Below are 15,531 nucleotides of genomic sequence, written 5' to 3'. Positions count from 1 at the left end.
AGACAGCAAAATAGTACCACTTCACAAGCATGGTTCTAGGACAGAAGTTTCCAATTATAGACCAGTCTGTATCACTGCAGTTGTACTCAAAGAAATGGAGACATTGATTAACCCCCAACCGACCATGATGTTTATAGATGTCCAGCTAAATCTGGATACAATTCTGTAACACCTATATGGATAAGAAGTTCGATTATTATTATTTAACACCTCCAGGGAGTCCAAAGACTCATCGAGGGAGAGTGTGCCAACAGCATCAAACAATTGAACTCCTTCCAACTACTAACCATGCTCAAACTTGCTTAACTTTTTACATGAGCCATTAATAGCACAGAGGCTATACAATCGACCAACCTTTGCTAGCAATTGTCTCACTATTTCATCCACCTCAGCCAGTAGGGAGGTTAAGAATAAAACATGAGATTGGGTTGATGGGCATAAGATTCTTTATGATGGTCAGCATGGATTTGTAAAGAATAAGTCTTGTTTTAGCAATTTACTTGCATTTTATAAGTTAACAAGTGTGTTAGATAAGGGAGAATCATATACAGTGATATTCTTGGAATTTTCAATAGTGAAGCGTTCAGTAGATTACCACATAAGTTGGTGAACAAGCTGCAGAGGATGGGAATAAATAGTACACTGAAGTTCAGAGGGTATATTGCAAGTGTTGCAAAGACTGCACATCATAGTTCTGCTTTGATGCAAAGTACTCTAACATGTAAGGATAAGGAGGTGGTTGTACTCAGATTTGGTTACCTGGTTTTCATTGTGATGTGGGAACATTGGAGAGGATCCGGAGACAAGTGACTATGAAAACAACATTAGTACTCTGAAATGTTGTCTAAGGAGAGAGGCTGAAGGAATGTGGATGGCGGAGTTTGGTGGATAGGAGGAATAGAGGTGATGTGATAGAGACATTTAAGTTAGTGAGAGGATTTTATTGGATTAATCCGAAGGGATTATAAAAAGAGTAGAAGGCAAGAGAGAAAGAACCAGAGACAATCCCTGAAAGTTAAATAAGAGTCGAGTGAGGCAGAGTGTGAGAAGTAGATTTTTTACATGGAGAATTATGAGTGGATAGAACACATTATCAGAATATGTTGTTAATGGAGGAAATGTTAGGGATTTTAAGATTCAGTATGATAAATATGTTGTTAGTTGAATAAACCTCCCATGACTAGTCTGCCAATGAGAGGGTGTAATAATAATGAATTCTTATATCTCCATATTTGAACATTTCTGTTCAAATATCATCTCCTTCACCTGCCTTTCCACATTTCAGGTTTCTGGTAGCTTTTTCTACTTCAGCTATTGATAATATTCCGTGATTGCATTCCTCTTGGATATTTTGTATCGCTGTTCTTCCACTACTTATCTCATTTAATATTTTTTCAAAATATGCAGACATCCAGGATATCTTTAACTTTTGTTTCTCTGCCACTTTTATCATTCCTGATTTCTTTTACAGTACTTTAAAACATTTGGACTGAGTAGTTAACATATATGCTCTCCGTACAATTAGGCTGCTGGTTTGAATCCTTTTGTGAAATCCCCACATGCCCCGCAGGCACAGAGGTCTGACATACATCAGTTTACAGACCGAATTGGGAATGGCCATTCCTCAGCTCTAAAGGAGGTTATGGATCAGAAGGGTGAGTAAGTAACAGAAAATAACTTACTAACAGTTATTTTCTGTCATAGACAGCTTTGTATGTTATACAACTTTTCAGGTGAGTTTCAAAAACTAACTGGTTTTTTTGCCTGGAAAGCAAATATGCTAACGACTCGGCCAACTAGGCCACCTAACTCATAGTGATAAGTTCAAGGGTGGTCTGCAAAGTTCTCATCCTAACAATGTAAAAACGAATTTATAATTTCAAAATTATTTTTATTTTTCAACATAATCTCTCTTAAGACTAATACATTTATTTCAACGATGCTTCATTGCCATTATCCCTTCCCTGTAATGGTTCTCAGTAAGATCTGTAAAATACCCTTCTACAGCTGTAATGACCTCTTGATTCGAAGAAAAACCCTGACCAGCGAGGAAGAGTTTTAGTTTTGGAAAGAGATAGAAGTCAGAGGGAGCCAAATCTGGGGAATAAGGTGGATGTTCCAACAATTCATAGTGCAGATCCCTTAATTTTCCCATTGCCAAAACACCTTTGTGGTGTTTTGGCAATCAGGTGCATTGTCCTGATGAAAGATGATTTTTTTTCTTCTGCAAACCAGTTCTTTTCTCACGAATTTTCTCTTCTAGTCTGGTTAAAAGATCAGAATAATATTCCCCAGTTATTGTTTTACCATTTTCAAGATGATTAATAAACAAAATGACTTTAGCATACCTAAACACCGATGCCATGACCTTTCCTGCTGATCCGAAAACTTTTCTCTTTGGTCGCTGAACAACCGGCTTCTGTCCACTGTTTTGACTGCTGTTTGGATTCTGGTGTGTAATGGTCAGGGGAAAATTCTCCACGCTTGCTATGCTTGCTGCACAAGCTCATTACTGGAGAAAGAAGTAATATTTATTTACTTAATAGATGCATGCATTTATAAGCATTCCATTTAGGCTTTTATTTTTATAGACAGACGAAAGACGTCTTAAGCTTGCACGACAATAATTGAGCTTTGCGTTGTGTATCGAGGGCCAATGCTTGCTCATGTAGTTAAGCTACCTTGGTTTGCTCGGTTGTGGGAGCTTCCAGGTGCTCGCTGCAGCACTGTGATTTCATGCACGTGCATAGCCATTTCCACTCCCTCCACGTCGTCTCACCCTGTTGCTTAAACACAGGCCATACGTAGTCAAAAGTAGCTCTAGCTAGTGAGCTTCAGCCAGCTTTTACAAGTGTGCGTGATGTTTAAGTGAACTGCTTTGCGAGGGACTGTGTATGTAAACTGCTGCATTTATTAGTTTTCTGTTAATTTTGAGGCACTAAGATGGATACTGGATAGTCATTAGAAATGTGTGTGTTATTGACAATTTATTAAGAAATCCCTTTTCCTGGAGGAGTGTTCAGGAGAAAAGTGATATTGTAAAGAAACGCAAGCCATGCCCATCACTGCCAGATTTTAAAAAACTCATCACAAGGGAAAAAAACAGAGAATATGTTTGCTTGTTCAGTGATGGTCAGTACAAGAATACCCACTGATTAGTGGGATCGAATAAATTGAATAAGCTATTTTGTTGATAACAGTGATAACGGGGTGTGGTGCAAAGTGGTTTTAGCAACTTAAACACTTTGACATTGTCTGTTACCAGGCATGAAAAATCTTCCAACCATATTAAGTGTTTTCTTCAATTAAACAGCTTCGGAAGAACAAGAATTGATCACCAGCTTGATGAACAGAAATGTGTCAGTGATGTACTGCATAATGAAAAGGCAAAAAAAAAATCGCAAAATTCTGAAACGCTTAATAGATGTTGTCCATTACTTATCAAAGCTAGAGCTACCATTTCGTGGTCATCATGAGTCCCTGACGTCCGCAAACAGAGGAAATTATGTACAACTTCTTGATCTAATAAGTCAGCATGATCCTCTTTTGGTGACTCATTTGAAGGAGTCCTCTATTTTTAGAGGTACATCTTCAGCCATTCAGAACGACTTGATTGCTGCAATTACCTCAGTAGTTATGGAGGTAATAAAGAAAGAGATCGAGCAAATGGACTTTGTGGTGCTAATTATGGATGAAACTTCTGACATCATAAACAAGTCTCAGCTTTCGACTGTTCTTCGTTACATTGATGGCAACAATGAAGTTCATGAAAGATTTCTGGGTTTTACTGATGTGAGCCGAGATCACTCCGCTGCATCACTTTTCGAACACTTAAGTGCAGTTCTGAAGGAGTACGTGTGAGAAAAAACTCGTGGCACAGACAGATGATGGTGCTGCTGTCGTAGCTAGTCAAGTGAGTGGTTTAAAGAAAAGGATCCAAGAACAGTATCCACGCGTGACTTTCGTGCATTGTTACAGCCATTTGCTGAATTTAACACTACAGCAATCTGCTTCCAACATCAAAGAGTGTACAGTGTTCTTTCAAAATATGTTGAGTCTTACTGCTTTCTTCTCAAAGTCTACAAAGAGAACAGCTGCTCTTAAGAACTTTCTTGAAAGGAAATTGCCCACTGCAGTGCCAATGAGATGGAATTTCACTTCACATATTGTGAACACTGTGAAAGAGAATTATGGTATGATAGAGGCATTCTTTCAACACATTTTGGATGCTCCAGATGACTGGGACAGTGACGCAAGGTTTTTTAACTTGCTTACATAAGTTTTAACACTCGATTTCTACTGGTAGTATTTTCAAAGATTTTCTCATTTTCTGATGTTGTCTTTAAAATTTTGCAAACCAAATCTCTAGATATAAGGTATTATGCCAAAACAATTGAAGAATTCTCTTTAAATATTCAGACTATGAGAGAGGAAGGTTTCATGAGTATTTATGACAATGTTACACCTAATATCAATGTTTGTGAAGGGAAACCAAGTCATAAGAGACGTCATATATGTGATGACTCAAGAGTTAAGATTTAAGCGTCTTTTCAATGAAATCCTGGACATCGTTACAAATTCGAGGGCGCTTCAAATCTTTTGCAAATTTTCAGTTCTTTTCTCTCCTTAATTGTGAGTGTTTTGAAAACTACAGAAATAAATTCCCTGATAGTGATGTATCTGCAAAAAACCTATGGATCATTATTCGATATAGTTCGCTTAAAGGCTGAACTAAGTGTAATGTACGCATTGTCTGAATTCAAGGACAGAAGCATTTCAGACAATGAATTTCATTTACACCAATAAAGTGTACTTGGGTGTGCCTGAGGTTTTCAAATTCATAAAGTTGGTAGTAAGTATTCTTGCCATGACATCCTCTGCGTAACACTCATTTTCGGTGCTAAGGTGCATTAATACATACTGCAGGTCAACCCAGGGACAAGAAAGACTGTCATCGTTAGCTCTTTTATCTATCGAGAAAATGTTGCTTGAGAAAATTAAGTTGCAACCAACTTTTTATGACTATGTTATTAACCAGTTCATAAAGAACCACCATAGGGTAGAATTTGTATTCAAGTAGGTCAGCTAAATTGAAAAAGTTAGAATATCATTTGTAAAATAAATGTTGTATGATTAAATTTGTATGATTAAATGTACATAAATTTCTAAATATATAGTTAAATGGTCAGTAATTTATTATTCCGCTAATCAGACTTCAATCACACCTCTCATTCCCTGAATGATAACAAGAGCAAGTGTGAATTTCAAGACCAACATTCGCCCCTGGTAACGGTGAATCCAAGTCTCATCTATAGTAATAAACTGACCCACAAAATCAGTTTTTATTCTTGTTAAAATGCTCCAAGCACTGTTCAGAGATTTTCATGCGAGTGCATTTTTGATCTGCTGTGAGCAAGCACACCACCCATCTTCCGCAAAGCTTTTTCATGTACAATTCTTCATGCAAAATATATCCTACATGTTCTTTTGAGCCTATAGTCTCAGCAATTTCACGCACGTTGATTCTCCAGTCATCCAATACCATATTGTGCACTTGATCAACGATTCCTGGTGTTGTTACACTTTTTGGACATCCTTCACGTGGATCATCTTCAAGTCTGGTACAGCCGCATTTAAACTCTGCAGCCCATTTCTTAATTATTGAAAACAACGGAGAAGAGTGCCCATAAACTTTTATGAACTTCGAATGAATTTCTTTTGGTGTTAAATCTTCTTTTACAAAGAATTTTATAACCGCACGATACTTAATTTTATCCATTTCAAGGGATACAGACAACACTTTTGCTTCAGACAGCTGTATAAAATAAACACTTGATAGAATGACTTGCAATTTCACATAGATGCTTATGATGAATGGTTCTAAGTTTTTTCTAAGTTGGTACAAAAAAATTGTGCCGACGGTGTTGCCATCTATGGTCGAGGCCAAGAACCTTTCAGACCACCCTCATAGGTACTTTTGAAATGCTTTTCCTTTATCAAGACTTCCTTTACTTCGTGGTTACACAGTGATCAGAATTCATTATAAAAGTTATGGAAACAACTACCATGTTAGAGTAAAATTTCAGTTTAATATAAACCAAAATAGAAATACAATTTTATTAATACAGACCAGTATTTTACAATAAAAACAATTATTCAAACCTAGCAGTAAACTAAAATAATCACTCAACTTTTCGACCTTCACAATTAAGTCTTCATTTGGAGTATACACAAAGAAACAATCTGCACTACAGTCTATGTGGTATACTAAAGATACATTGATTTGGTCAACTGTTAAAACTACTGGCCTGACCTCTGAAAAGAAAGCAACCCCGACTTTAGGACTCTGAGCAATTATTTCAACTCTTATTGGCTACTGTTCATACAGTTTTGTTTTAATTTGTATATACAAGGTGTGTTCAAAAAAAAAAAGACCGAATTTTTGCTATGAAGACTTTATTATTCATTTTACAACATTTTAAGCACTATTCCCTTCAAAGTAGTCCATTCTACTGGCAATATGCCATTCCCAATGTTTATTCCATTGTTGGAATGCTTCCTGGAATGCACTTTCTGTAGTGGTGCACAGTTTTCTTATCACATCTTACTGAATCTCTTCTATGGTTTGGAAACAACATCCTTTCAAAGTGGTTTTAAGTTTGGGAAACAGGAGAAAGTCTGCTGGGTCTAAGTCAGGAGAATAGGGTGGATGGGACACAACAGATGTCTGATGTTTTGCCATATAACTGCAAATGAGGATCGACGTGTTAACTGGCACATTGTCATGGTACAACATCCAAGTCTGGTTTTTCCCACAATTCAGGCCTCTTCCCGTACGCAGCATCTCCCAAACACACTAAAACTTCCTGGTACGACTCTTTGTTTACCATCTGACCACGTGGTACAAATTCGTAATGGACAATGCCTTTCCAATCAAAAAATGCAACTAACATTATCTTGATCTTTGATCGACTCATCTGTCAATGCTTAAACCACTCATAGCACTACATTCTTCTCATAGAGTCCTCCCTGTATGCTTGGTTAAGCAACTGAAATATCTCCATAAAATTTTTACCAAATTTGCAGCAAAATTTTACACACACACGTTCTTCAAGCTCTTTTATTGTCATTTTGTCACTAATCCGACGAACAGCTTATGCATGTGCTCACTTCAGTGGATGTAACTCGATGACTAATGCTCATAGCAAAACAGGGAAAATGGGAGTTTGTTATCAAAACCTGTCATTAGGTGCACTCAGTAGCTAGCTGCAGCACACTCTGTGTGCCGATTGGCTCTCTATTTAAAATGTTCGGCCTGTTTATGAACACGCCTCATATACTTATATGAGGCCTGTTTATTAACACGCCTCATATACTTATATGAGTAATTATGCAAAACATGTTGCTATCTAGCTTAATTAATTTTTTGCAGCCCAGATAATAATAATAACAGGACTCTAGCATTGATGTAGTAAGGGCTTTTTTTTTTCTTTCACCGAATCAGTGTAACTTTACGATATCATATAGATTGTAATGCAGTTTGTTTCTTTGTTTATATGCGTATACTTCAGATTATGACCTTCATGTAAAGGTTGAAATGTCAAGTGATTATTTTGATTTATATTAAATTGAAGTTTTACTCTAACATGGTAGTTGTTTCCGTAATTTTTATAATGAATTACCAAGACTTCTATTTAACCTCTTGAATTCACAGTTCAGTTTTTTGTTCTTGAAAACAACTACATATGCCTCCCTGGCTGGATTGATTAGTATTTTCTTGATTAAAAATCAGAAAATTATTAAACTGATATCCACTAAAACATAATTAGACAGTAGGATATAAATTATGTTAGTTAAATATAAAGAGCCAATAGGCTTCATCTCGGCATACATTTCTTAGGAAATGTGTTTTAACATTATGGAAAATACCAAAAATAGTGATCAGAACTTTCCCCACCTTTGCAACGAGTTGCCCGAGATTGTACTACGTACTGGGACTACTTGCATTAGCTCACGCTAGTAATCGCCAATACTTTTATAGTTTACTATATTCGTCACGAAACTCTCTGATTCCAATCTTTGAGTTTCTTATTCGGTTTTAAAACAATGTGGGATTTAATATCCCCTTAATTTGGATAATATAAATTATGTGCTTAGAAATACTGTTTTTTTGCACCTCTTTAGACGTCTTTCAAATGAAACAATTGGGACATATTCATATTAAATATGGAAAAAAAACCTCTAGCGATGGCCTCTTGTTCTACCCCATGCCTCTCTCATTCTATGAAAAAATCTTTTCTGTGTCAACCTGATAACAACCTCTGACTAGCTTATATGTCTCAATCATATCCCCCCCCTTCCTCCTGTTCACGAGCATTGCATTGGAATGCAATTTGCATTCTCTCAATCTGGCCTTGTACTCTACATTCCAAATACCGCTGACAACCTTTGTGAATCTTCTCTGGATCCTTTCCCACATGATCTTGTCACCATGAAACCCTGGCAACCAGACCTGCACACAATAATCCATATGAGGCCTGATCGAGGTCTCATATGGATTGTGCACAGATCATAACCTCTTTATTTCTGCATGTCAAGGTCTTCCACATCATTGCTGTTATCTCATGTGATATCTTCACAACTTGTGCAATGTGGCCTCTGAATTTCAGGTCCTTGGCCACCATCACACCTAGATCTCTCATCTTCTCTACATCCTTTCAAGTTTCCCCATCAAGTGTATATTTGAATCCCATCATTGCTTACCAAATTTCAAAACCTTACACTTTGCAACATTGAACTAATAGTTCTACTTACCTGCCCATTCAAGTCCTCCTGCAAGGCCATAACATCTTGACTGTGCATTGCTCTTCCCAATTTTGCATCATGTGCAAGCAGCTGCACATCACTAGTTAAACCTATCCCAATATTATTAATATACAAGTTGAACGACAATGGTCCCAAAACCTACTCCTTGAGTACACCACTAGTGACATTCCTCTTACAGGATACCGCACCCCCCCCCCCATATACAACTTTCTGGTACGTCTGACAGCCAGTCACTGTTCCAACTCAGAAGTCTGTTATCCAATCTCATCTGTTTCAATTTATTTAATAGTTCGTTGTGTGGGAGCCTATCAAAAACTTTTGCAAAAGCCAAGTACACCACTGTATATGCATTTACCCTGTCCAAGGTATTTGTCATCTTGTTATAGTACATAAGTAAGTTAGTAAAACATGATCTCCCCCCCCCCTTAACAAACCCATGCTTATAACCACAAAGAATACTGCTGTTTTCAACCCAATTTTGTATCCTACTTTTCACCAAACTCTCCAGTACCTTCACCACAACTCTAGATATACAGATTAGCCTATAATTTGACACCACAGCTTTATCACCACCTTTATGCAGTGGAACAATTTTATCTTCTTTCCACTCCCTTGCAACTTGTGCTGTTATAAGACTTAATAAACAAGCATGCCAGGGCCACTGCTAATTCCCTGGAACATTCCCTTAAGATGTGTGGTGATATGTCATCAATTCCTATCGCCTTATTCACATCAAGGTTATTTATTTCCTCAAATACCTTCTTACTCACAGTTAAGCCATCCTATCCTATGTCCTCTACACTTAAGTTCCTCTTGATTCTATCCTGTTCAGGATGAAACACACTTATAAATTGAACACTGAATACCTACAATGTCTTCTGCAGCAGTTACCATTCTACCATTTTCATCCATTAATATCATCTTACCATGATCACTCTTCCTTCTACTTTCCACATATCTACAAAACTCTCAAGAGTTTTTCTTTGCCTGATTTGCCAATTTCTGCTCGTACTCTACTTTTGTTTTCCTTACTGAGTCACTCTCCTGGCATGTTCTTTATAATTAGTTTCATGGAATATGCAATCTACACTGCCATTCAAGATTTCATGCTAAAGCCCTCATTCATTCATTTTACACTTACCTTAATCAGCCTTTTGGCCTTCAGAATATATTCACACATTGATGCTGTTATGTATTTCTTTGTCAGTTCCCAAGCAGCATTTATTTTCTTACTGCTCAACTCCTCGTTCTATGTTCCTCCTCATTGGTGAGAGTTTTGCACTTTCCTCTCACCAACTGGAGGAAAGTGCTAAACTTCACTCAGTTATATCCTCTGATGAAATGATCAGATCTAAAACTCTTGATCCTTTATTATCCTCCTTTACATGCTGCCTGAGATAGTTATCTCTCAAGAACTTGAGAAATTTATTTCCTTATTCCCAAATGCTATCTCTTCATTCCAATCTACACTGCCATAATTAAAATCACCCATAATACTTACCCTTCATTTGTTCACTAATCCAAGTTGTTTATACATTTCTTATGTGAACTTAATTCCCCTACTATCATCAGCAGCACCCCCCCTCCCTTCTTGCCCTTTCAATCCTTTATGATATCATCTCATTCAACATGTTTCACATATTCCAATGATTTTGGGGTAAATCACTGAAACCATTTCATTCCCATCATATCTGATACTTCTGGCATTTGTAAACAAACAGCAGTTCATTTTTAGGTTTATAACCAGTCCTACCCATGCCACTGGTCAGTTGTGATTTCCCCATCATACCTGCCCTTGCCCAGTCACCTTTATTGCCACTCAGTCTCGATTCCCCTACCCACATTACAATATGCTCCATCTCCACACATTCACTGCTACTTTTAACAATCACTCTCCCTATGCCATGTCACCCTGTCCACCCAGGCTCTTCCCACATTTCCCTATTTCTCTTGCATTCCCATTTTCTCTTCTTCTCTCACATTATCATCACTTCCACTGCCTTTATCTGATTTTATGCAGATAAAATGTTAACAGAAATCATTTGTAAACAGTTTTTATTAACTTATACATTTATATTCAAAAGGTTGAGTAAAATCTAAATTTATAACTAAATTTGACTTCACTTTCCATGAAAACTAGGAGGTAATATACTTTTGCCAGACCCATTTTTGAACTGACTGGATTAATTTAAAAAACATTTATATTGTTGGAGGGAAGGGCAGAGAAAATGTCCATTTGTTCTTCAGTTTTATCTGATTTTAAGAATATTTTATATTGTATGTAATAATATTTGTTAGAACATAAAATTAACAAAAGTGCTTAATTATTGAAATTAAATGCTTTTAGTTTGTAAATTCAAAAAAATATTTTTTACATTTCTTAGTGGAACGTGGAAAGAAAAGCAGTTTAAGTTATACAACTATGATTCTTTGGGCATTACTCCTGAATGTGGACATCTCCATCCATTGATGAAAGTCAGGACAGAATTCCGCCAGATATTCTTAGAAATGGGGTATGAAAAACATTTTTTGAATAATAATACTCATTCAGATAAATACTTGTACATCTTGGCAGATTTTTTGAGACCACAATGTATTTTACCTGCTTAAATAATTACAACACAAATTCTTGGCTATTCAGTCTGCTTTGGGCTTTTGGTGGAGTGGTTAGTAAAGAGTTTTTTTTTTGTAGATGTGTGTTTGTGGGGGGGGGGTGTCAGGAACATATGCTTCCAAACATTTGCCATTGTATGCTATATATTTTATGTTGTTCTAAATTGTATCTGTGGATTTTTTATATTGTTTAGCTAAAAGGATAAGTAAATACAATTACTTACTAGATGAGAATTTATTAATAAAAAAATTATTAATGTAAAAATCTCACAGAATAGTTTTACCTGTTATGTTTGTTTTTTACAGTTTTTTTATACATACTGAGTAAAAATATTATTAATGAGAAATACATTTTTATGTGATAAGATAATCTAAAAATATATATGCATGTATTTGCATACATATGTATTTAGTAATACATATATTTATGTATTTAGTAATTTGCATACATATATATTTATGTATTTAGTAATGCATTATATGCTTAGTATTACTGTAGCTACCATGTGGTTAAATGTTAGCATAATAATGGAGATTTAAATGAATTTTAAGTAATAAAATACATGCCTACCATCTATTGTGATCCTTAGGAAATAACATAAAAATGTATGTGTATTATATTATAAAATGATTTGTGTTGTTTCCTTTAGTGCATTGGTTCTCAACCTTTGTGAGAGCGTGGCCCGGTAAAAGAATTTAACGGGAATTTAGTATTTTTTTTTATAAGACGAGGGCCCGATCCCAATAAATTTACTCATAAATACCTTTCCAATTTTTTTTAAACTTCATACATTAAACATAAGTATTAATAATTAATTATGTTATAATCATAAAGGATATTAGTACATTTATGTATATGGTGTGGCAGGTTGATAAATATAAAATTACATTTAAATCAGTTATCAATCACTGGACTAATGAAATCTTGTAGGATATTGGAGTTTCCTCATTAAATTAATTTTTGCTGATTTTCATTGACATATCTCTTGTAGATAAGCTTATAAACTGGTAATACATGTCTATTAAATTATTTCAGGAAATTACAATGTATACTAGAATATTAATTAAAAGAAACTTGAATCAACACTTCCTATATTTTGGCAATGGCATATCGCCATGTTCATGGGAACATAAAACTATGACACATGCACGCAGGCACTAACAACGAGCAAATGAAGCAGAAGAGAGAAAAACTAACATTGTTCCTAGAGTCCTAGAGGTTCTCCCTAGCGAGCTATATTGGGTTGTCTTGGCTGTTGGACTGATGTTCTCATGATGCAAGCTTCCCAAATTTGGGGCAGTCTCATGTACCCAAATTTGTTGAGGTTTGGAAAGTTCTTTAGAGCTGAGGCTGATTCCATGAACAATCTTTCGTATTTAAATTTACTGTGATGTAGTAAAGTGAGCCACCTTTAGGACTCTAGGAACAACATTAGCTTTTCTTGCAGGCATAGACTTCTGTGGCTAATTGGTTCAAAAGACATATTTCAGTGATTACACCACATTTTTTATGATTCAGTTATACAGTATACTGAAATAATAGTTTCCAACAAGTTGTCGTAAATCGTAGGATTTACATCTTTGGGGTAAATAGTATAACTTAAAGTTTAAACAAGTGAAATTAATAAATATAAATCATAACTGTCTGGCTATTCATAAACTCAAATAACAGAATGCAGATATAAAACGTTATTGATGTTGAACAATACTGGATGATGTCACATGTTCTCGTTCATACAGTCCGAGCTCAGATTGAGGTAGATTTTTTTATTAGAGCTGACCATGCTTGATGGAGAATTAAACCTTGATTTTTATTTCATTGGGTTGGGTTTTTCAGCATATTAGCAGCTTCTTTAAATTTTCTTATGTAGCAGTTTTTTGCCAGAGTACATTGTGTCCAGTGGAAGTGGTATGGAAAGCAAGACCCGTTTTTTGTTCTCTTTTGTATTGTACGTCTTTTTGGTGTTCAGCCATTAGCTTTTCTCTTCTGCCGTATTAGCTCATTTTTAGTGCCTGCATGCACATGTCATAATTTTATGTTCCCATGAAGATGGTGATGTGACATTGCTGAAATATAGGAAGTTTGATTAAAGTTTCTCTTAATTAATATTCTAGTATACGTTGTAATTTCCTGAAACAATTTAACATTTCCTGAAATAATTTGACATATCCCATTCTGATCAACAAAAATGTATATAATATTATTCAGTGTAAAATTGATTATTGTATTCTTAAATTAATTTTAATGATGTTGTTTTGGGGAAAAAAAAAATGGTAGTGAGAAAAATATTTATGCATTGTAACTCACCATAGAAGTCAGCTGAGCAGGGGAAGCAGCAGAAGGATGTCAACCTGTTGGTGAAACACTTATCACATACACATGCCAAATATTTATATATGCAAAGTATGTAATTTAATAAATAAAAATGTATGAATCTCTCAATTCTAAACATTTTGAATTAATATTTTGAATTTAAAAACGCAACTCTTTACCAGAGCAATTATAAGTTATTGAAAAAGTTAAACTCATCATCATCATCATCATCAAATTCTTGTCTTCTACCCTCAAGGGGTGTACAGGATATAATAGTACTACATGAAAAATTTATGTCATTACTAACTTTCTATCTGCTATTTTCCTCCAAATCAGTCTGTTACATGTCAAGACTGTCTTTTAAGGCACATTTTACTGTATCAATCCACCTATATGTAATCAAGACACCTACAGATCCTCTGGGTCTTTTTTCTGCCAAGCTGGCTGAGAACACTTGTTTTGCTAATCTTTCCTCTCCCATTCTGTTTAAGTGTCCATACCACCTGAGATTAGCTCTGCTAATGCATTTCTGGATGGTAACAATGTCAAGTTCTTTCCTAATATCCTCGTTTTTAATATAACTGAGGTCTCCTCTCAGTTATATAGATTTGACCCTTAAGCACCTATTGTAACCTAATAGATAATAATAATAATAGTAAGGTTTGATATAGTAATGTTTTTTTCCACCAGAGATCAGGCCAATAGTTTTAATAGTTGACCAGTAACTTTAGCATACCATGTAGATTGTAGTGCAGCTTATTTCTTTGTATATATGTGTATGCTTCAGATGATGATCTTAATGTGAAGATCGAAACATTGTGTTGGTCGGTTTTCGGTACACCTTCCATCATTCTATTAAATTTATTCTGGAACTTGAAAGAGAAAAACAACTACCGTTTTTAGACATCTTTATCAAAAAACAAATTGATGGCAGTATAAATCTATCGGTGTACAGAAAACCGATCTATACGGGTCGCTACCTACATTTCAGCTCCTCTCACCACATCTCACATAAACTCAGCATTGTACATATGTAAAGAAGAGAGCGATTCGCATCACAACAGACAACGAGACCCTTCAAGATGAGTTAACATTAATTTCCAACAATCTATACTTGAACGGCTATCCAAGAAGACTAGTCAATAAAATCCTTTTCTCTGAACCACCACGAAGAGAACAAGAAGATATTCAATATATAAAAACTATTGCATTTCTGTTTGTAAGTGGCATCTCCTACTTGCCAACCTCCTCAAACAACACAAAATAAGAGTAACATTTAAACCAATAGAATCTATTCGTAAACTACTAATATCTCCAAAGGACAACCATCCTTTCTATAAATATGTTGGAGTTTATAATATTCCATGTTCATGTGGCTCTAGTTACATCGGGCAGACTTCGAGAAGCCTTGAAATCAGGCAAAAGGAGCACATTGGCTATGTCAAAAACAACAGACAGGACATTTCTGGCCTATCATTTCTCTACAACTAACCATGTCATCGAGTGGGACAAAAGTTGTTCCCCTTACTTAGAGGAAGATTACCATTCAAGAATTTTCAAAGATGCAGCCACAGTCGCCCGTTCTACTGTCAACCTTAACAGAAATCAAGGCCTAATACTCCCAGAAATATGGAAAACCCTAATCAGAACTTTAAAAACGGAAGAAATAAACTTTAATACAAACTACAGAACGTTCCTTAGCAGCAGCTAGCTAATCTTGTACATGCAATACGTGTTTCACACACGTTCGATACTATTTTATTTGTAATTATTCTATT

General features: G+C 35.6%; 1 protein-coding gene across 1 annotated transcript in view; it reads left to right on the top strand.

Annotated features, from left to right (window-relative positions):
• Window positions 1–15,531, top strand: part of alpha-PheRS (phenylalanine--tRNA ligase alpha subunit) — a 274,725-nt gene that overhangs the window by 129,922 nt on the left and 129,272 nt on the right. The window contains exon 6 of the mRNA XM_090414434.1: window positions 11,211–11,339. Within this exon, the coding sequence (XP_090270560.1) occupies window positions 11,211–11,339 (129 nt within the window). The remainder of the gene's footprint in view (window positions 1–11,210; window positions 11,340–15,531) is intronic.

This window comes from Typopeltis vanoorti, chromosome 25 (assembly GCF_054136105.1).
Source record: "Typopeltis vanoorti isolate ZY-2024b chromosome 25, IOZ_Tvanoo_1.0, whole genome shotgun sequence".
Taxonomy (NCBI): Eukaryota; Metazoa; Arthropoda; class Arachnida; order Uropygi; family Thelyphonidae; genus Typopeltis; species Typopeltis vanoorti.
Note: the sequence above shows the minus strand (reverse complement) of the source record. Positions and strands in the feature narration are given on the sequence as shown.